General features: G+C 35.0%; 1 protein-coding gene across 2 annotated transcripts; it reads left to right on the top strand.

The window, feature by feature from the left end:
* Positions 1–3,727: 3,727 nt before the first annotated feature.
* On the top strand, positions 3,728–11,007 carry LOC110686376 (probable cytokinin riboside 5'-monophosphate phosphoribohydrolase LOGL10). 2 transcript variants are annotated; one of them, XM_021862977.1, is made up of 7 exons: positions 3,728–4,203; positions 4,993–5,090; positions 5,810–5,840; positions 7,219–7,318; positions 8,353–8,423; positions 10,185–10,336; positions 10,631–11,007. In XM_021862977.1, exons 1-7 carry the CDS (start codon positions 4,057–4,059, stop codon positions 10,668–10,670), a joined length of 639 nt encoding a protein of 212 aa, XP_021718669.1. In that variant the 5' UTR covers positions 3,728–4,056; the 3' UTR covers positions 10,671–11,007. The 2 variants fall into 2 exon arrangements, with proteins under 2 accessions (XP_021718669.1, XP_021718668.1); XM_021862976.1 differs by having other exon boundaries at positions 3,729–4,203; positions 10,185–10,326; positions 10,629–11,007.
* Positions 11,008–22,957: the final 11,950 nt, after the last annotated feature.

The following is a 22,957-nucleotide window of genomic DNA, read 5'->3' as shown; positions in this document are numbered from 1 at the left end:
ACACCTTAAGCGCATAAAGCATCTCAAATCCTATCCTTTGGTGTTAGAAACACCTTAAGCGTATAAAGCACCTCAAAGCCTATCCCTCGGTGTTAGAAACACCTTAAGTGCACTTAGGCACCAAAATATAATTTAATCCTCGTGTATATAGACACTTAAATAGCTCATTCCTCATGCTTATTATAGCATCAATAAAAATTATATGAAGCATAATAAAATTCCCTTTCCATATTCCAAACCAAATTAAACATTTAGTTTAATTAAACATGCTCTCTAACATGCCAATAATAAAAGTGTGGTTCATAATCAACATGCCAATACAATTAATTCCAATCACCAATTCACCATAAATAATTTATACATAACAAATCATTCACCAACATCAATCCAATCAACAAATTTCAACCGACACCTATCATGATACTACTTGGAATTAATTAAATAAAGCCTAGCATGCTTCTACATATTCAAGTAATTACCAAGTACGCGAACGTACCTTAAATCATCTTTCCAACTAGCCACAATGCTAGAAATTACTCAGCTTAAAGTCTCCTACAATACCAAATACATAAACTCAATTATTCCCTTGATTACGCAAATTTCCAGCAACTTTTAAACACTTTAAACCCTCTCTAATAAGCTGAAATTTTGGTTTTTTAAAACCTTTAAATCTCTTTCATTAAGTGGGTAATTAAAACCACAAAGTAAAAACTCATTCATGGTGTTTATATAAAAAATCAGCACACTTTTTAAGGTTTAAACCCCACAAAAAATCTGAAAATTATATTAAAATCAATTAAACCCTTCTCTACTTATGGGTAATCTACCCTTTTTATTAAAACACAAAAGTAGTACTTAAAATAAAATTCCAGCAATAAACTCCATAAAAATATAGTCTTTAAGCTTTATTATCACTTACAATCGGTATATAAAACCCCCAAATCAATTGTAAGTTAGAACCCTAAAAATCAACACTTTAATAATTAAAACCCTAACTTTTAATACTTTATAAAATCTGAAATTTAAAATAATTTATAATATGAAATTTATACTCTTTAATTATTAAAACACAATTATAAAACATAATAATCATATTTCAATAATTAAAATCAAAACCCAAAAATACATACTACATAAAACAATTTTAAAAACATGAGGAGAGAGAACGGTGGCTCACAGTGGGGGGTGGTTGCCGGCCGGTAGGTGGCTGGTCATCGGCGGTGACGTGGCAGTGAGGGAAGTGGCGTGAGGTGGCTGAAACTTTGGCATGCATGGATGCATGCCATGCGTGAAGAATTTTCACGCATGAAACCCCAAAGCAAAGGAAAAGGAAATTAGGAAAGGAAAAAGAAGAAAAGAAAGAAAAAGAAAAAAAGAAAAGAAATACTTACATTGTAAAAATATGATTTTTAGCCTCGTGTGGGAAAATTTTGGGGGTTTGGGGGATATTTATAGAGTAGAGAGTACAGATAGGGTTTGGGCTTAATAAATAAATGGACTTTAATCATGAAATATTCGACCCACAAGGGTTCAAATAAAAGAATTGAGCTTACTTAAATGAAATGGATTGGTCCACTAGGAGTATGTAAGGATTGTTTACATACTATTATTTAAACGAGCCCAAACAATTAATAAACGTTTAGCCCAAAATATATTTTACTTTTTTTTATAAAACTCAATAATTTAAATACTTTAGCCCTTTAAATATTTAATTAAAATACTTTAGCCCTTAAATATATTTTATAATTAATTAAATAATTTATAAAATACATTAAGATACGGAGTATTACAATTAACCACCTGCGAAATAGAGTCTACCAACTTATCCGAAATAACAACTGCAGCACCACTCAAGCAATTAATTAGGTGTTGAGCACGCAAGCCGTCTCTACCACATCACGTACCGCACGGAAAACCCTTAATCTGATCCAAAACAACAGCGGGTGCAGCAATAAGGGGCTGATCAAAGGCGATATCCGGTAAGATAGGAGCCGGAAAGGAAGGGTGCTTAGCTTGCAAATCAGCAAGAGTAACATCATTATAAGGGGCAAGACCAGAAGGTTAAAGAACCCTAACCGCAGCAGTGTAATGTCCGTCACTAATCTTTCTCTTACATTATTTAATATTACGCTCAGACAAATCAGGCTCATCATCAGCATCCAACAAAGGAGGAGACACATCAGCCAATGTATCCGCACAAGATGCACAGGACCATTAGGCTCACACCAAGAACGAATAGTAGCGGTGATACTCTCTTCCTACCGCTGTCGCTTGACACCCGAAGAACACTCACGACTACTCCTCAGAGAAAAGGTTTTAAGAACACAGAGAGGCAACACTAGCAGTTGAACCCAACAAGAGACATCATCAGGCTTGCAAATCACCTTATCAAGCGCTCCTTTGAGAACCCGAGAAAAACCCAAGCGACACTTAGGATGAATAGATTTCACCGAACGGAACCGCTTAGATAACAAATTATCCAGGAGAGCAACATCGAATTCCAAAAGAGGCTGATGAGTCACACTAGGAACAAGATCAGATACCCCTGAAGATGGACCCTATGGTTTAGGAAAACCGTACCATAAAGAACAAACCGAACAATACCGTCCCTAGAATTAGGTGGGTCCACAATATCATCTGATTAGGACGTCGACACTTTGTATGAAAAGTATGTGTCTTGAAACACTCCCCACAAAACCAAATGCCCATACGACGAAATGTTGACTTCGGCTCTAAGAAAATAGTCAAATCAGAAGTAAGAGGCTTCCAACCCTAATCGCCCCTAAACGAGCCTAAACGAGAGAAAAGCTATTATTATTATTATTATTATTATTATTATTATTATTATTATTATTATTGTTGTTGTTGTTGTTATTATTATTATTATCATTAATATTATTATTATTATTATTATTTGATTTTTTAAAGATATTTTTACTCTTTTAATAACATTAAGAAAATGTGTTAAATAATATAAAATATTAATTATTCATTAAATATTAGTTATTATTATTATTTAATATTATATATTAATTATTATTATTATAAAATATTAATTATTATTATCTAGTTATTATTATAAAATATTAATTATTATTATTATTTTTTTTGTTAAATATCAATTATTATTATTATTTTTAAGCAGAGCAAAGTAGAGCAAATTTCAATAGAGCAGAGCAAAGCAGAGCAGGGCAGGGCAGAATAGAGCAGAACAACTCTAAAGTATAGGGCTTAAGTATAGATTCCTTTGCTCCAGCTTACCTACATGGTGGTGTAAACATTCCATTCCACATGAACTTTTTTTGTTACCCTAATTTTATTTCATTTTAATTTTTTTTTTAATTTTTTTTAAATCAACAAATTAGATGCACGCACCATCTCTACTCGGTCAGTCGGTCTTCTTCATTTCCGTCAACCACATCATCAAGAGAACCTCTCTTTCTCAAAGGGTCCTACCCTCCTACCCCTCTTACTAAAAGAAAGTTCCTGCACATTGTACCATCTCACTAAAATCACTAAATTATATAAATCTCACGTATGTTTGAATATCAACAACAATAATACTTTATATATATATATATATATATATATATATATATATATATATATATATATATATATATATATATATATATATATATATATATATATATATATATATATATATATATACCCCTCCAAAAAAACTCCACGAGATGATAACCTTAGAGACGTGTTTAGAATGACCAATGTTTTTTGTGATATAAAAAGACACACGAGGGGACCAAATAAGGCACCATAACATCAGTTATCCTCCTCTCTTTTCCTCAATTGCTTAACCTTTTGTTTTGCTAGCGCACGGCCCGTGCTCCCTCGCACGACTCACACTTCTTACCAACAAACACTAACACCCAAAATATTACCCCACTTCTTATCTTTTTATTGCCAAACCATATTTTGCCAAATATTCAACCCATATGCGCCTTATTCATCATATCATATAAACTTGTTACCAGAACAAAACTTAACCAAATTCAGCAAAAGAACTGTTAGACTCTAGTAAGAGCTCATATAGCAATGGAAAACAATCAAATGTTAGGGAGTATGATGATGAAGAGGTTTTCGGGTTCCTCAAAATTCAAGCGAATTTGTGTGTTTTGTGGTAGCAGTCCTGGAAAGAGTCCTTGCTATCAGGTTGCTGCTCTTCAGCTTGCTAACCAATTGGTATGTTTCTTTCCATTTCTTCGTTGATTTCTTTCTTTTATTATTATGACCATACATATTTATGTATATGTTATCTTAAACTATTTTATGTTGGTAAAATCTTGGAATAATACGTAATAAGTTAATTAGTGGTGTCGTGGGTTTTAATACTCCTTCCGTTCAGAATTAATGGTTAGTGATATAATAGCTACTATGTTGACTATACATATATATATGACTATTAGTTTCGAAGAAGATACTGCTATTAGATTGAAATTAAAGTTTTTCCATTTTGAAATAATAGAGATACTATTCTTGGAGCAATGATTTTGTCATGTACTAGAGTAAATTGCTATTAATTGATATTTGTGACTAAGGGAGCAAAAAGAAGCCATGTGGCAGAATATATGAGTGTATGAAGCTTGTTTTAAAAAAGTTGCGTAAGCTTATAATAAGATTACGTCACTAATTAGAGAAAAATAATTAGAGGAAAAAATGTAGGGAGAATACGCTAGTGATAAGGGTGTGTTTTCTGAAATGACACAAATTATTGAGCAAGGAACGGACTAACATGAGAGCAAGTTAAACATGACATGAAAATAGCCTGAGTCGATATGAGTATGTTAAAAAGCACAAAAGGGTACGAGGGGCACGTTGGTGTACCATGGGCTATGCATGGACAATTTAGTACATCAACATGTTTATTTATGTACCGAAAGGTCGTAGGCTCGTTATTTTTGTTTGGGGTAAAAATATATACGAAGTCTATATATAATTTTAAAACTTGATTTAATTACATTTATTGTGTAGGTTGAAAAGAAGATTGACTTGGTTTACGGAGGAGGTAGCATTGGCTTAATGGGAATGGTTTCTAAAGCTGTGTATAATGGAGGACGTCATGTCTTAGGGTAAGTAGTGAAGTACAGTATTTACTTGAGGCAACAATTAAAAGCTACTGCAATAAGTATGGCATTCATGAAACTTACTTGAGAGTGAGGGATAGCTCAAGTGGTTAGATCTCTCCTCCCGATTTCAGGTGATCTTTGGATCGATTCTCAATTTCTCATCATCACCCGCCCTTGTGGCTCTCTAAACACCAAAAAAAAAAAAAAAAAAAAAGCAAGCAATCTGTATACTTCATACAAGTATAATATATGTACTGTTTATTCCGTACTAGACATGAAGTATGTTTATTGAGTATTCCTTTATTTCGTTACGAGAGATACGTTTGTTGTATTCTAACTTATTAGTCTTGAAATACGTCGTTTTAAGTATGAAAAAAGATATATAATCATCAATGATGTTTATTGAATGAATTATAGTATGAAGTAGTAGTTAGTAAAAATTCAACGATTGATTGAGATAATCTTTCTAATATTAAAGAAAATGAGGGTCTGTAACAAAGTTATTAACTATTAGGAATCATTAGCGTACAACTAACCCTAACTCAAAAATTAAATTAGACTTACGTTGCCCTCAGTGTCATTGACAACATACCCTCGTTTTTTTCATTTTATATTCTTGCATATTTACCAAGTCCAATGTATTTAAATTGTGCCATTAATTATTTAATTAGCTCTTTTTTTTTTTTTATTATTTTTTTATTTTTTTATTTTTTTATGTGCAGAGTAATCCCGAAGACCCTCATGCCTAAAGAGGTGAAAGCCAACTTCAACCCTTTGATTTAAAACTTTTTATAAATATTTTTTTTATCTTTGTTTTTTATATAATTTTTTCCTTTTGCTGTGAAATGATTTGTCCTAACTAAACTTTTTTGAAAGAATTTAGAGAATAAATTTTCATTGATGAATGATTCTTTAACAAATTGGATCTAATAATATAACAATACATATTCTCAAATATTTCCTCCAAAAAAAGAAAAAAAAAAACAAATTCTCAAATATAATAATTGTAATAAAAAAAAAAATAATAAGCAAGATCTTTTTGACTACTTCAGAATAATTCTTATGTGGATCAACAACGTTTTCTTAACAATGTATATGCATGCTATGTGTCGTGGTTCATGAATTCTCATATTTTATCTATAAAAAAGTTATTTTTATGGGATAGTTAACCTAAAAACATGCTAAAACAAGGACATTAACGTTAAAATAATAAGGTAAGATAACTCCATTTACAAAATTTTGTAAAATTATAACTTTAAAATTTGCATATGTGTGACATAGAGTTCGAAAGCTAAGCTTGTCCCAATTCACACTCCAACAATAAAGTTGCATGTGATAAAATAGAATTCATACTTTTCTGTTCACATTTGTCTAGAATGTTTAAAAATTAAAAAATTAAAAAATTTAAGTAATTTATTATTATTATTATTATTAACAAAAACCTACAAAGTCAAACAATTTACAAGAAATTAGAAACCGATGTTTATTATTATTATTATTATTATTATTATTATTATTATTATTATTATTATTATTATTATTATTATTATTATTATTATTATTATTATTATTATTATTATTATTATTATTATCATTATCATCATCAATGTGTGTGTTATGATAATAAGGCACTTCCTCTAAATTAAGATCTAGCTTTTACTTTTGTTTACTCTAAGCTTATAAGTGATTTTGGACAAAATTTAGTGATTAATTAATTTTGCTTACTTCAAATAACTTTTATATTCTTTAATAAACCAAATTAAGGCCACAAAATGTGTAACATGATGTTTGATTTACTTATTGAATGAGACAAAGGGCACCTTTCATTAAAAAAGATTGTACATATATGTTCCTTTATATCTACATATCAAGTTATAAAGTGTCGTTTTTTATAAGAAAAAGTTATCATAAAGTGTACGGTAAATTCTTTGACAAGATTTTATCCTAACAAGTATCAGGAACAATTAATCTAAATGGTTGCAAGGTAGAATAATAACCTCCAATTGCGATTCTAACTGATGCAAGATTTAACTTAGAATTGGATTGATTATGTATTTTGGGATTATAGAATTCTAAGATTTTTGGTTTTTATAATGAATGGAAAAGTTAAAGTTGCATTGGTATGTATCAGATTACTGGTGAAACTGTAGGGGAAGTAAGACCTGTGTCCGGTATGCATCAGAGAAAAGCAGAAATGGCTCGCCAAGCTGATGCTTTCATTGCTTTACCAGGTAACGTTATGCTCAAACAGACGCCACTTTTTCATGTTATAAAAACAACAAAAAAAATGTTGGAATACTATCATGTACTTTTATTTTTAGCATTTGCTTTATTAGCTAAAAAATCTAATGTCTTATCTTTAATTTAGAAAAGTTGGGAAAATGTAGAAGCAAAATATCAAATAAGACGCGTTAAGATTGAAGTAGAGTTAGAAACCGAGTGTTGACCTCTTAGTAAGGAAAAAACTTTCTAACCTAGCTTGAAGAGGGTTCAATTCTTGCAATTTTAGGACGTGGACTCCCTTACCCTTTCTCCATACTTTCTAATTGTCTTGTTTGCTAACTTAATTTGAATTAATATATGATAGATTTAGGACCGATCAAACAATTATTTTTGATAGAGTATAAAACATATTCTTGGGCTTCAAGCATCAACTTAAACTTTTGGTTGAGTTCGTCCTTTAACAAAATATCAGAGTCAACGTGACACAAATGTCGCGGGTTCAAATCTTACAACCCCCCACTTCCAAGTGGAATATTATGCGCTGGGTATGAGGAGGGTCCATGTTGCATCCACAGTTCAAGTCCAATGGACTTTTGTGTGAGAGGGCGTGATAGAGTATAAAACATATTCCTAAGTTTCAACCATCAGCTTAAGCTTTTGGTTGAGTTTTTTGTCCTTTAACAATTCTCACCTACCGAAAGTTATTAAGACAACAATTAATCTTTGATTAGACAAAATAACGCTCTTATCAAAGCAAGTATAGAAAACTGGTTGTGGGCCTAAGAAAAAACAAGATATGTAAAATTAAAAAACTCTTAAGAAAATATTACCTAAATGTATGGTATGTTAATATTATTATATATGAAAATCAAATTCATGGATTGTAGCCATCTTTAGTGAGTGGGAATGTTTTCCTAAATAAAAAATAATTAAATAAATAAAAAATTAACAAAAAAAAAAATAGTGAGTGGGAATGTGGGGTTACCTTAATCTATCTACTAATTTGCTCACTGGTAAAGTTGGTCACTCTTGATGAATGCAGGAGGTTATGGAACTTTGGAAGAATTACTAGAAGTCATCACTTGGGCTCAACTAGGAATTCATAACAAGCCGGTAATTTGCTTTTCTTGCCTTTTTACATTAAAATAATATTTTCCAAATTCTTTCATTTGTTGTAAATAATTTAATAATAAGTGTAATTTACATCACCAATATATACTACGGTTAGCTAGTCTAACAACAAATTAAACCAAGGTAGTTTGATTTTGTGATAAGACCCCTATTTATTTCGAGTCTTACATTAAAGGTTATCGTGATGAGATTTTCTAATCCTTCTCACGTCTTAAAACCCAACTCCGAACAAGAGCATAACCTTTAATTTAGTCGAATTGACCTTGTGAGATTTCGATTAGGAAAAACCTTGTTTTGAACCATATGGGAAAAAAAAAAATTCTTTTTGTAAAAGGCAAAGTTATTTTCTTATAAGGTGCTCACTAGTGCTCCACTAATTTTGGAAAAATAATAATAATGGAGAAAAGTAAAGGTGATGTGAGGCATAACATCATGATATCGTCGAGCGCTTCATCAACTTGGCATACACCAATATGTCATTAATCAATAATTAATGTACCATGATTATTATTAGATTAATTAAGCTAATTTTTAAATTATAGTTTGAGGGAGGAGGCTATTAATGATACTATATGATTGTTCTAAATAAACAATAATAAAATTTACTTAAAACATTGATAATGTGTAGCTTTAAAATTTAGATGATGAGAATTTTTCATTGTACATGCACAAGCATAATTTCTTGAATAAAACCAAACTTTATATAATAATAATAATAATAATAATAATAATAATAATAATAATAATAATAATAATAATAATAATAATAATAATAATAATAATAATAATAATAATAATACATCAAACTTGTCTAGGTTTGATGTACTACCTTAATAAATGGTGAATTTCATTTATTTATTTAACACGTGGAAAGCATTTAAAGTATGCAAAGAAGTTTTATTTTTTATTTTTTATTTTATTTTTATTTTATTTTTATCAAGTGTATATAACATATTTTTATAAGTTAAAGTTTGAGACCCAAAATATGCGTAATATTACTTTTGACGTTTGTATTTCAAACTTGCTGGAGAACATACATATGTCAACTATTATTATTGAAATTATATTATACTTAAAATGTTTAAAAAAAAAAAAAATACATTTCTTATTCTATGCATGCATGGCGTGCATATTATAGCTTGTATTATATACTCTATCACTTATAACTTTATAATTAAAATTTTAGCATTTTCTTACATACGTATTACTTCTGCTATCTCAAAATAATTGACACAGTCAAATTTTGCACAAATGCCAATAAACTAGTTTGACCTTATTTTTGCATAAGTAAATATTAAAGAAAATTATTATAAAAAAAAGAGGCTATATTATAAAACTTTATATCAATATTTATTTAACAACACACTTTATGATAAAATGTGTTGTTATTATGTTAATAAAAAAACTATAGTCAATTTTTTTGTTTTTGTGTGTGTTAGAGAGCCACAAGGGCAGTTGATGAGAATCAACCTCAAGATCTTTTGAAATCGGGAGGAGAGCTCTAACCACTTGAGTTATCCCTTACTCTCAATTATAGTCAAAGTTAATATATGAATAGTGAAAAAAAATCTAACGTCTCCGTTATTCTTAGACGGAGGGAGTAATAATAATAATAATAATAATAACAATAATAATAATAATAATAATAATAATAATAAATAAATAAATAAATAAATAAATAATTTGTTGGTCCTCAAATAGTAATAATAACAAAATTTTTTTTTTATGTATTTTTGGACACAGGTGGGCTTGCTGAACGTTGATGGATATTACAACTCATTATTGTCCTTCATAGACAAGGCTGTAGACGAGGGTTTCATTGCCCCTGCTGCCCGTAGCATTATTGTTTCTGCCCCGACTGCCCAAGAACTTTTGTCCACCCTTGAGCCCTTGAGGTAAGAGTCTAAGCTAAGACACTTTGTTTTGGCCTCGTTAAAACAATAAAACATGTACTCAAATATACATATGAACATACATTAAACAATATAAATAACCTAATAAACGTTTATGAACATACATTAAACAATATAAATAACCTAATAAACATTCATATGTATGAGATTGATTTGTTATATTAATTACTGCCAATAATTTTTTTTTTTTACAAGCTTTACAATGTTATAAATAGGTATAGTAGCCATTATAACTTTTTAATGTTGAAAAATGTACGTAATATAAAAACTTTTTAGGACTACGTTCCAAATCACTATGGTGAAGCGCCAAAGCTAAGGTGGGAGATTGAGCAGCAACTAGGATACGGTACAACAAAGTCGGAAATTTCTCGTTGATTTCGACGACAACCAATTATATGACCATCTGTAATTGTATAAATGGTCTTTAGTGTAGCTAAACAGAAACATTTGATAGCCATAGATTATGGAGATTGAGATTCAAGCAAGTTACAAGTATACAGAATCTCGTTTTGACTATTGTATAACCACAGTCATCCAAATTTATTTGTTCATAAATTTAGGGGTAATGTTTGTTACATCCCAATGATTAAATACAAGTACATGTTTATGTAATTTATATATGATTCTTCGAAATCTTAAGATTGCTTTTTCAGTAGATGATGATTGGTTTAGGTTGCTCAATTATAAATTTAATTGATTTTTTTAATGTCTGAACTCATTGCTCAATTTTTTACCAAAGAGTATACATACTTGCAAATGACGAATTTGCCTACGTAAATCATTCCAAATTAAACAATTGTATATGGTTTACCATGAAAAGTTGGGAAGTAGTTGAACATGACATCGACATCCTTCATTCTCATTAATAGACCAGTCAGGTCCTGTATAGGTGACAAGATATATGCAGAAAAGCTTAATTCTCTTATTTCACCATAGCACCATATTTATACCGCTCGCTCTGTTTCTCTTTGAACCGCAAGGCAGAGATCTTATCACACTAGGAAACTTATCATACTATCCTAAGATAAGATTAACAATACAGCAAATAAATATATCTTTGCCTAACAATAATATTCTATCAATTATTTTCCAAATACCCCCCTCAAGTTGGAGCAATTGGATCAAAGATGTCCAACTTGCCAAGGAGATAATCATATTGCTGTTTGCCAAAGGCCTTCATAAAAATGTCAGCTAGCTGTTATGAGGTAGGCACATGCGTGGTGGATATAACTATATAAGACCATCTTGAATGGCGTCACGAACAAAATGGCAGTCAACTTCGATATGCTTCGTACGCACGTGAAAGACCGGGTTTTGTGCAATGTGTATAGCAGCTTGACTGTCACAATAGATAGGTATAGCACGAGGATGGTGAACACCGCCTAAGCTTAAGAGCAAGCTCTTTAACCATTTCATCTCACATGTAATGGCTGCCATGGAGCGATACTCAGCCTCGGCAGAAGATTTAGCCATCGTGTGTTGTTTCTTGGTTCTCCAAGCTATCGGAGAGTGGCCCAAGAAAACCAACCAGCCAGATAAAGAACGCCGTGTGAGGGGACTGGTTGCCCAGTCCGAATCACACTAGCCATGTAATGAAAGATCACTATCAGACGGTAGTAATATACCTTGGCCTGAGTGCTCTTTAAATAACGAACAACTCGTAGTACAACCTCCCAATTTTTCAAACTCAACTTTGAGCCCCACTATATTCATGCTCTTAAGTATGGTGGCGTCCAAAGGGAAGGAAGTTAGAGATAAAAGAGTCGCCAACAAATTTTAGGAGCTTGTAAACCGTTCACGGGTGTAAAGGTTACACCCATTCACGATCATGGAGATCGCTAACTCCATAGTGGTCCGGACTATGACTGGATATTCGGGGATGATGGTACGAATCCAACCGCAAAGAAATTGAACCCGCCCTAAATCGGTCTCTAATTAATTCTTAGATTTTGCACCGGTTAACTGATGCGAATTAAACTCTTTGGCACCGGTTAACCGATGCTAAAAGTACTTGGCGCACATTTTTTTTTTAATTTTTTTTTACATATAATTGGCATCGGTTAACGATGCCTTTAACTGTTTTTATTTTTTTTTATCTTTTTTGTTTTTTGCAATAAATAATAATATTAATACTAATAATAATAATAAAAAACCTGTACATCCTGCATTAATTCTACCATTATTATAATATATTATAATAACAATAATAATAATGATAATTTCTAAATTGAAATAATGACAACAATACATAGATATTAATTAATAATCCCAAATGCAATACAATGAAGGGTCATATTTACAATTCCTGGAAAAAAAAAGTGTCATATTTACAAACAATACTAATTAATAATGTAGTTAAAAATTTAACAAAATACAAATTTCAATAGAAATGACATCTACAAATTAAAGGTGATGAAAGACGCCAACATTTCTCGAACTTCAACAAGTTCCTTGCTTGTCAACGGACCTCCCTTTTGTACCTTGCAAAACATGGAATAAACAAAAATTATGTTAGAATTAATTACTTAGGTTATGCATGAAAAAATACATTTACAAGTTCACTTAGGAAAATTTTTATTACTTAGGCCTATATGACTACTACTTCGCCTATTTTCTACATTTCTTATCAAATGAACTAATTTTTTCTCATAACATGTCAATATTACTTAGTTATAGGTGACTAAGGCTTGAAATCACATGAAAAGAGCAATTCAAGGGTTTTAGGACGCATTTTGATCCAAAATGGCCCAAATAAAGCCTATATGACTATTAGGATGCCTATTTTCTACATTTCTTATCAAATCAACTCATTCTTTCTCATAACATGTTAATATTACTTAGTTCTAAGCAGCCAAGGCTTGAAATCACATGAAAAGTGCAATTCAAGGGCTTTAGGACGCATTTTGATCCAAAATGGCCCAAATAAGGCCTATATGACTACTACTTCGCCTATTTTCTACATTTCTTATCAAATGAACTCATTCTTTCTCATATAATCAATAGTACTTATTTATAGGCGGCTAAGACTTGAAATCACATGAAAAGAGCAATTCAACGGTTTTAGAACGCATTTTGATCCAAAATGGCCCAAGTAAGGCCTATATGACTACTAGGATGCCTATTTCCTACATTTCTTATCAAATCAACTCATTCTTAATCATAACAAGTCATTATTACTTAGTTATAGGCGGCTAAGGCTTGAAATCACGTGAAAAGAGCATTTTAAGGGTTTTAGGACGTATTTTCATCCAAAATGGCCCAAATAAGGCCTATATGACTACTAGGATGCCTATTTCCTACATTTCTTATCAAATCAACTTATTCTTTTTCATAACATGTCACTATTACTTAGTTATAGGCGCCTAAGGCTTGAAATCACATGAAAGAGCATTTTAAGGGTTTTAGGACGCATTTTCATCCAAAATGGCCCAAATAAGGCCTATATTGAAAGGAATGGTGTCCTTCCAACAAGTGTATTATTCCGGTAGAAGGTTAAAAATAATTAGAAAGCTAATTCTTTAGTAAGGTCAAGTGATCAGAATGCCTAGGTGGAGGCCGCTTACGATCAGTGATATTAATGTACAATTAATATTACAACTTAATCTTGACTGAACCCTTCGGGTTGAACCCAATAGAAGAACCGATCCGAGACGACGAATCAATCCGAAGGATTTGATGAGTCGTTAGAGTTTTACGAACAAAGACGTCGGATATCAAGCTTAGAGTGTCAAGACCGAGCGTCGCAAGTCGAGTCGAATTTAGAATTCAACGAGACGTGAAATCAATCAAGTTAAAAGTTCGAGCCTAGCCGTAGCCTCGCATCAGCCTAGCCATGTGAGTGCTAGGCTAGGCAAGGTCCTAAGAAATGCGTGCCTAGCAACCCCTAGCACATGAACATCGCATGGCACAAGCATCGCAAGATGCATGCATGCGTGTGGTGTGGCTGTGCATGCGTGGCTAGGCGTGCTAGCATAGCAGCGCTAGCCATCGCATCGTGCTAGGCATAGGCTAATGCAGCCCACAAGCATTGCAAGCATGGTGCGTGCTTGCTAGCATGCTAGGCCAAGCACTTAGCCTTCGCATAATGCTAGTGTGCTCGGCCATGCCCCAGCCGCAAGTGTTGTACGCACCAAGCTTGAGCATCGCAGGATGCTGGGCGTCGCACAACGCAGCACATAGCATTGCAAGCAATGCGTGTGTGTGAGGCTATGCTTACTAGCTAGCCAAGCAAGGCCAGCCTTCGTAGCATGAGATGTGTGCGTACCGGCGTTGACGCACCAAGAAGCAGCCTTGCTAGCATCGCATAGGCATCATCCCAACATGCGTGGCTCGCTAGCAGCACGCATGCATAGGCTGGCTGGGCAGCAGCCCAGCCTTGGTGCTAGGCGCCAGCTTGCTGCCTTGGCAGCCAAGGCAGGCTGCCAGCCAGCCACATGGAGGAGTGTCCGGTTTTGCTAGTGGGGACCAATGGTTGGTCTTTGCCTTGGGGAGCAAGGTGGGTTGTCCCCTCCCTTGGTGGTCCTCACCTTCTCCTTCTCCTCCCATTGCCACTTGTAACTTGTTGATTGAATTGCAATTTTATTTTGTTTTGATTAAAATAAAATAGGGAAAATTGCAAATCTCCCACATTGATTGAGAATGGGAAATCAAGGTTCATTTCCCTATAAATACCCATGTCTTGGGATTTGGGAAGAACACTTGACTGGAACTAAAAAGGCATCTCCTTAAAAAAGTGAGAAAACCTTAAGTTCGTAAAACTCTAGTTTTTATTGGTCGAGTCCTGACTAACCTTCGGTACTAGGACCGTTCGGGTCGGGTTCGTGGGTACGAGCTGTTGGAGACCTTCGCATTTGCGGGGTTCAAGTTTTGAAGTAAGAGCTTTGGCATCGAGCGTAGCACGCGCCAAGGGTATGAATGTCTTTTCCTTTTCTCTCTTACTTGTTGTTTAATTGTGATTGCATGCTTAGTTGCCTTAATTAGTAGGCGGGTCTTGGGTGGGTTTCTTTTCCGCGTAGAGTTGGACTCTACGAAACCCAATAGCGGTATCTGAGCCGCGCTCACTTTAATTTTTGTAACTAATAATTAATTAAGGTGATTTAAAATGGATTTAAATCTCCGGTTGTGCTTTCTAATTAAATTAAAAGCTCGTTTTAATTAGTTTTAATCTCGTATTTTTACTAATTTTGGCTGACGACCCAGATTTCGACTCAAAAATAGTGATTTTTGGGTGGAATCGATGTTCTAAATCGTTTCTGTCCCTTTTAGTATTGTCCAGAAGCCAAAATCCACCTAGAAACATGTTTCTCGAGGGGTTTTTCGTTTTTGACGAAATTTTTTAAATCTTTAAACCTTGATTAATTATGGCATGTTAAGGGTAGATTAAATGTATGGTTGCATCCCTAATCTGGTTCAATTATAAACCCTATTAAGCATGTTTACGAAGTCATAATAAGTGCTTAATATGGTGGGTTCATTTTTCACATAAACTTGTAATTTCACAATTATGCAAATCAATTGCCTTAAAGTGTGAATGTTTATGGTGAATGTGAAATTTTGAAGTTCCTAATGTATGAAAGATCCAATCTTTAATTGGTTGGAACTTTGATTTCTAAATCCCATGTTGTACTAATTTTTGGATTCAATCATTTTAAGTTGATTAAAGTCCTTAAAGTTCAAAACTTGTGATTGAATTTTGATTAATATTCATATTGGAAGATGTAATTTCTCCATTTGTACACAAGTTAATGTTGGAAAATTTTGATTGGATGAATGGGTTTATTTTTCCAACCCCTTTAATTTTGTCAAATCTCATTGTTAATTTATATTTGATTAAATTAATTATGAATGTGGCCCTTTAATTTTGTAGCATAAAGATAAACCTAAATTAATTCAAAGAATGGTTCTTGAATAATTTAGGCTTGTGCACTATTAAAATTGAATTTATTTAAGTTAGACTTGTTATATTTTTCATTATTGCCCAATGTTGATTCTAAAATTAATTTAGAGTCATAATTATGTCACACATATATCGGGATTAAAATCCGAGAAAAGGCACGCAAATCGAAGTAAAAACACCTAAGCGCCACAAAGGTTAGGCGGGCTGCTCACGCAGCCCACATGTGGCTGCCTTAGGTGCGCATGAGGGTGCTCCCACCTCGAGATGCAGCTACTGCAGCGTGGCGGGGAGAGTGCACATGTGTTGCGTGATGGTGCGTGGTCTATGGATGCTGGTAGGGCCTTTCGAGAGCTGTTGGGCAGCGAGGCATGCGTAGCCAGCCACTCGCTTCCAGCGCCAGCAAGCTTGCTAGCATGCCTAGCATGCGTAGCGAGCTACTAGTTCCAGCATGCGTGGCATGCATTGCTGGGCAAGCATGCTAGCGCCCAAAGCACGCAGCCCACGGTTTTAGTTGGGAAATTTTTGCTTGAGTTGGGCTATCGGTTTTTTGCATAATTTTGCCGTTTTAAGTATATTTAATTATTTTTACGAGGCTAGGCCTCAATTTTTTCGGCTCTTGCAAAATTTTAATTTTGACAAAATTTGGGTTAACCGCCTTAATTAATTGGATTAATTTAATTGGATGCGGAATTTAGTGGGAGCTTCGTTAATTGCATGAACTAATTGCGTTTTAATTACATAAAATGCTAAACAACTTTGACTAGTTTTAATAAGGCGCGTTAATTGGATTAACCACCTAAGTTAGTTACTAGTTCGAGCGTTATGCATTGTTACTTGCTTTTCGTTGTAAAATGCATGGGCTATTCACATATAGTGAATGGATGAATGGAATATACACTACAAGAAAACAGCTAGATTCCGACGGAATTTTCCCGTCGGAAACATAGGAAATTCCGTCAGAATCAAGCCTTCCGACGGAATTCCGTCGGAAGTAGTCTGTCGGAGCACCCCTTGTCGGAAATTCGGCCTTTTCCGGCGGAAATTCCGTCGGAAGAGGTAATTCCGACAGATCTATTCTGTTGGCGCCGATTTTGACTTTAATTAAAATTCCGTCGTAATTTTTCGACGGAAAATTCCATCAGAGGTGGATTAGCTTCCGACGGACATTTCCGTCGGAAAAGTCAATTAAAAAAAAAAAAAAAAACAGCCCCCCACCTTGCCCAGACCAGCCCCCCACCCAGCCCAAACCACCCCCACCCTGCCCCCCTGACTACCCACCCACACCACCACCACCAACCCACCCCACCCCACTCCCTGACTCTCCACACCACCATTGCCCCCCTACCCCTCTCCTCCTAAACCGTACCACCAACCCACACCACCCACCTTAACCAACAAGTCCCCCTAACCCGTACCACCAACCCACACCACCCCACAACCACCACCAAAACCCGAAACTACCCCAAAAAACCCGAAACCACCCAAAAAAACCCGAAACCACCCAAATCTACCACCCAAACCCACGCCATCAAAACCCACGAAACCACCAAAAAAACCCACCACCTCCAAAAATCGCCACCCACCACAAACCCACACACCACAAACGCACACACAACCACTTTACACGCAAAAAAAAAACATAGAAAAAAAAATCGCAAATTGAAAAGTTAAATAACAAAACATACCTTATTAATTGAAATGGAGTCGAATTTAACCACGAGAACGGTTTAACAAGGCCAAATTTGGCCATTAAAAGTCTAGATCTAGGCTTTTAATGGTCAAATTGGGCCTAAAAAACCACCAAGATCGACGTTGGGCATAGTGGTGGAACGGTGGTGTTGATTGCGACGAGAAGGAGGGGAAAGAAATTAAATCACGTTGGTGTGAGAATGAAGGAGGGTGAGAAGGAGGGGAAAGAATTCAGAGAAGAAGGAGGCGAGAAATAGGAAAGAAGAAGAGGAGAGAGAAGGAGAAGAGATTAATAGAATTGCATAGAGGAAGGAGAAGAGAAGAAGAGAGAGAAAGAGAGGGGAAAGTAATAAGGGGAAACTTAGGGTTTTTTTTATATAAATAATTACTTTAATTCCAACGGTTTTAATTCCGTCGGAAATATAATTATTCCGTCGGAATATTCCATCGGAAACTTCCGGCGGATTTAAATTCCGCCGGAAAAGTAATTTTCCGAGGGAATATTCCGTCGTAAACTTCCGACGGATTGTTTTTCCGCCGGAAAAGTAATTTTCCGACGGAATATTCCGTCGGAAACCTTTATTTTCCAACGGATTTTAATTCTGTCGGAAATTTCCGAAGGAATAAAAATCCATCGGAACTTCTGAGGTTTCCGACGGAATTTAGTGTCCGTCGGAAACAGTCCGTCGGAAATCAGCCTATTTCTAGTAGTTATATATATTGTTTCACAGGTTTCGTGAAAATGGCAACTAGTGGGGCCCGATTAGGATAGTAAATACGGACTGCGATCCGTTATATATTTTTGTAAATCTAAATACGGTCTGCGTACCATTGCATATTTTTATACCTTAATATTTAGATTAATCCTAGTCGTAGTAGCTAGTAATTTCATTTTGGCAGGGATATCTCAAGACGACGTTTCTATGAAGACGAGCCAAGATGGTGCATTGAAGGCTCTTGAAAATTTGAAGATTTCAAGGGGTCATGCTAGTTGCCAAATGCATCTTATTTCATGTTTTCTATATATAATTGTACTTATATATGTGAATGATATGTTAGATGCATGTTTAGGATTTCAAATGTTGTGATGATAAATTAAGTTCACTTAAATCAACCAACATAGAAACCCTAGGTCCCTATAATATTGAGCCAAATTTGCCATTCCAAGAACGACACTTACCGAACTAATGCGCGTGGTGATGGGCTACGCCAAAGCGAGGCATCACCGCTTCCCTAGGAACGTAAGGTATACTAGGTATACAAGCCGTCTTGGTTAAGCTCAAAGATATCGGTAAGGAGTCCTTAGATGTCATGGCAATGGAGATAAAATGTCAATGAAGCATTATATGTGACGTTTTATCGAACCAAGAGTAGCTTGGAGCTATTAGCAATTGGATTGCTTACCCTAAAATATTAAGTGTTAAGTCAAGCCAAAGCATGCTTAATCACTTATTGATTTTTGGGATCTTGGAATCATTTTATTCTCGCCTAAAAGGGACTAATGTTAATGCGTGGATAAAATGCTTTAAATTTGCATGAACGCTTTAAATTTCAAACTTATTGGTTTATGAATGGTTTTTCATTTCAAATTCTTTCAATTGTAAAAACATGTCTACAAGTAACTCAAACAACCAGTTTTTATTACGCTCAATTCTCGACAAGGAGAAGTTGAGTGGGCCAAATTTTCTTGATTGGAAAAGGAATTTGCGTATTGTTCTCATGCAAGAGCAAAAGGAACGTCCTTGATGAGGAAATGCCCAACACTCCCAATGAGAAGGTCACCCAGGCTGCCCTTAACCGATGGCAAAGTGCCAATCGGGATGTCAAGTGCATCATGTTGGCCACTATGTCTCTGGACCTTCAAAAGACTTTCTTTGAAAAGGATACGGCTTTTGAGATCATTTCTGAACTTCAGAAATGTTTCAAGAGCAGGCCCAAACTGAAAGGTTTGAAACCCACAGGCAGATCCTTGAGAGCAAGCTCAAGAAAGGAGAGTCAGTCAGCCCACATGTTCTTAAAATGATTGGATTATTTGAGAACATGGAAAGGCTCGATGCTGGGTATTCGACCGAGATGGCAATTGACATCATTCTCTACTCGCTGCACAAAGGCTATGATCAGTTCAAGATGAACTATAATATGCACAGCATGGAGAAAACTCTCATCGAGCTTCATGGTATGTTGAAGCAGGCCGAGCAAACCCTCAAAGATGAGGGAAAGCATGACATGCTCATGGTAAGAAAGGGTAAGCCATTTAAGCGCTCGGGGAAGAAGATGAGCTTTAAAGGGAAAAAGAAGAAGAATTTTTCGCCTAAGTCAAGTGATGCTAAGAGTGGCAAGGACAAGAAGGTAGCCTCTTCTAAATCCAATTCTGAATGTTTCTATTACAAGAAGAAGGGACATTGGAAGCGGGATTGCCTCAAATTCAAGGAAGATAAGAAGAACGACAACGTTGCTTCTTCATCAGGTATTTTTGTTATAGACTTAAACTTCACTAGAAAAACATCATGGGTATTAGATACTGGATGTGGCTCACACCTTTGTTCTAATGCTTAGGGACTAAGGATAAATAGGAGGCTAGAGAAGGGAAAGGTCGAGCTTTGGGTCGGCAATGGAGCAAGGATGTCTGCCGTATCCGTTAGAACTCTCAGCTTGTCTTTGCCCTCTAGGCTTATTTTAGAACTTGACAATTGCTATCATGTTCCTAGATTTACCAAAAACATTATTTCAATTTCGGCGTTGGACGCCAAAGGTTTTGAATTTTGAATTAAGAACAATAGTTGTTCATTTTATTTCATAATGTTTTATATGGTAAAGCATATTCAGAAAATGGTCTTTATGTGCTTTCTATAGACAAACAAGTTTATAACATTGATGATACCACCAAAAAGGCTAAGACCATCGAGTCAAATCAAACCTACTTTGTGGAATTGTTGTCTTGGACACATTAACATCAAAAGCATCAAGAAACTTCTTCAATAAGGTGTTCTTGACTCATTCGACTTGGAGTCGTTTGAAAATTGCGAAGGATGTCTATTAGGAAGGATGATAAAGCAGCCATTCTCTAAGTTGGAAGAAAGGGCAAGTGACTTATTGGGTCTAATACATACAGATGTATGTGGACCAATGAGTACACCCACAAGGTAAGATTATCGATATTTCATTACCTTCCCCGACGACTATAGTAGATATGGTTATGTCTACCTTATGTCGAACAAATCTGAATCTTTTGAGAAATTCAAAGAGTTTCAGAGTTAAGTTGAAAATCAACTTGGCAAGAAAATAAAAGCACTTCGTTTGGATCGAGATGGCGAGTATTTGAGCCATGAATTCGACGATCACTTGAAAGAAAATGGTATTCTTTCAGAGTTGACACCTCCCGGAACTCCACAATGGAACGGAGTATCCGAACGGAGGAATTGAACCTTGTTAGACATGGTTGGATCAATGATGGGTCTTAGTGAACTTCCTATCTCTTTCTAGGGACACACACTTCTAACTGCGGCACTAACATTGAACCGCGCTTCGTCAAAAGTTGTTGAAAAGACTCCATATGAATTATGGACGAAGAAACCTCCGAGGTTGTCTTTTCTTAAGATTTAGGGTTGCGAAGCATATGTCAAGAGATTAATTTCTGACAAACTTCACCCAAAATCAGACAAGTGTTTCTTTGTGGGTTACCCAAAAGAAACCAAGGGGTATTACTTCTACAATAAATCCGAGAACTAAGTGTTTTTGGAGAAGGAACACCTTTCCAAAATGATAAGTGGGAGGAAAATCTAACTCGACGAATTTCGAGAGGGGTAGAGCCACAAAGTCAACATGACAAAACTGACAATCAAAGCGCTTTAGAAGCAGCTGTTGCCATTGGTCAAAGTCAAACTGACAATGTGCAAAGTCAAACCGACAATGCAATGGTCCCTGCGTAGGTCGCAACGGCCAAGATCTCAACCAGACAGATACCTTGGTATTGTCTTAACCGAAGATCAAGACATCCTAGTTATGGATGGAGATGAGCCAGCGACATACAAACAAGCTATGACGATCTGCGACTCTACAAAATGGCAAGACCCATGAAATTCGAGATGGACTCCATATCTGAAAATCAAGTCTGGGACTTGGTTAATTTGCCCGAAGGTTACACACCTGTCGGTTGCAAATGGATTTTCTAATTGAAAATAGACAAAGATGGAAATGTATCTATATACAAAGCTAGAATGGTGAAAAAATGTTATAGGAAAATTCACGGAGTTGATTATGATGAAACCTTTTTGCCAGTTGTAATGCTTAAGTTTGTCCGGATTATCCTAGCGATTGCTGCATATTACGATTATGAAATATGGAAAATGGATGTCAAAACCGCCTTCCTTAATGGGATTTTGGAAGAAACTATATATATGACACAGCCGGAAGGTTTTGTTGATCCAAGCAATGCCGGGAAGGTATGCAAGCTTAAGAAGTCCATTTATGGACTAAAGCAGGCAAGCAGAAGTTGGAATCTGCGATTCGATGAAGCCATTAGTAAGTTTGGTTTTATCAAGAATCCAGATGAGTCTTGTGTCTACAAGAAGGTCTGTGGGAGTGACATCACATTCCTAGTCTTATATGTCGATGACATATTACTCATTGGAAACAACACAAAACTATTAGAGTTCGTAAAGGGCTGGCTGGGAAAGTGCTTTTCAATGAAGGACTTGGGAGAGGCACAATATATATTGGGCATCAAGATCTATAGGGATAGATCTAAGGGGATGATTGGATTGAACCAAAGTACTTATATAAATAAGGTATCGGAATGATTCAACATGGAAGAGGCCAAGAGAGGGCACCTACCCATGTCCCATGGCATAACTCTTAACAAGAAACAGTGTCCACAAACACCTGATGAGCGAGAGAGAATGAGTCAGATTCCATATGCTTTGCTTATTGGATCGATCATGTATGTCATGATATGTACTAGGTCGGATGTATCGTATGCCTTGAGTGGTACGATCCGATACCAATCAGACCCTGGAGAG

Source organism: Chenopodium quinoa, unplaced genomic scaffold (genome assembly GCF_001683475.1).
Source record: "Chenopodium quinoa cultivar QQ74 unplaced genomic scaffold, ASM168347v1, whole genome shotgun sequence".
In the NCBI taxonomy this organism is placed as follows: Eukaryota; Viridiplantae; Streptophyta; class Magnoliopsida; order Caryophyllales; family Amaranthaceae; genus Chenopodium; species Chenopodium quinoa.
This window is presented reverse-complemented; position numbering and strand designations above follow the sequence as displayed.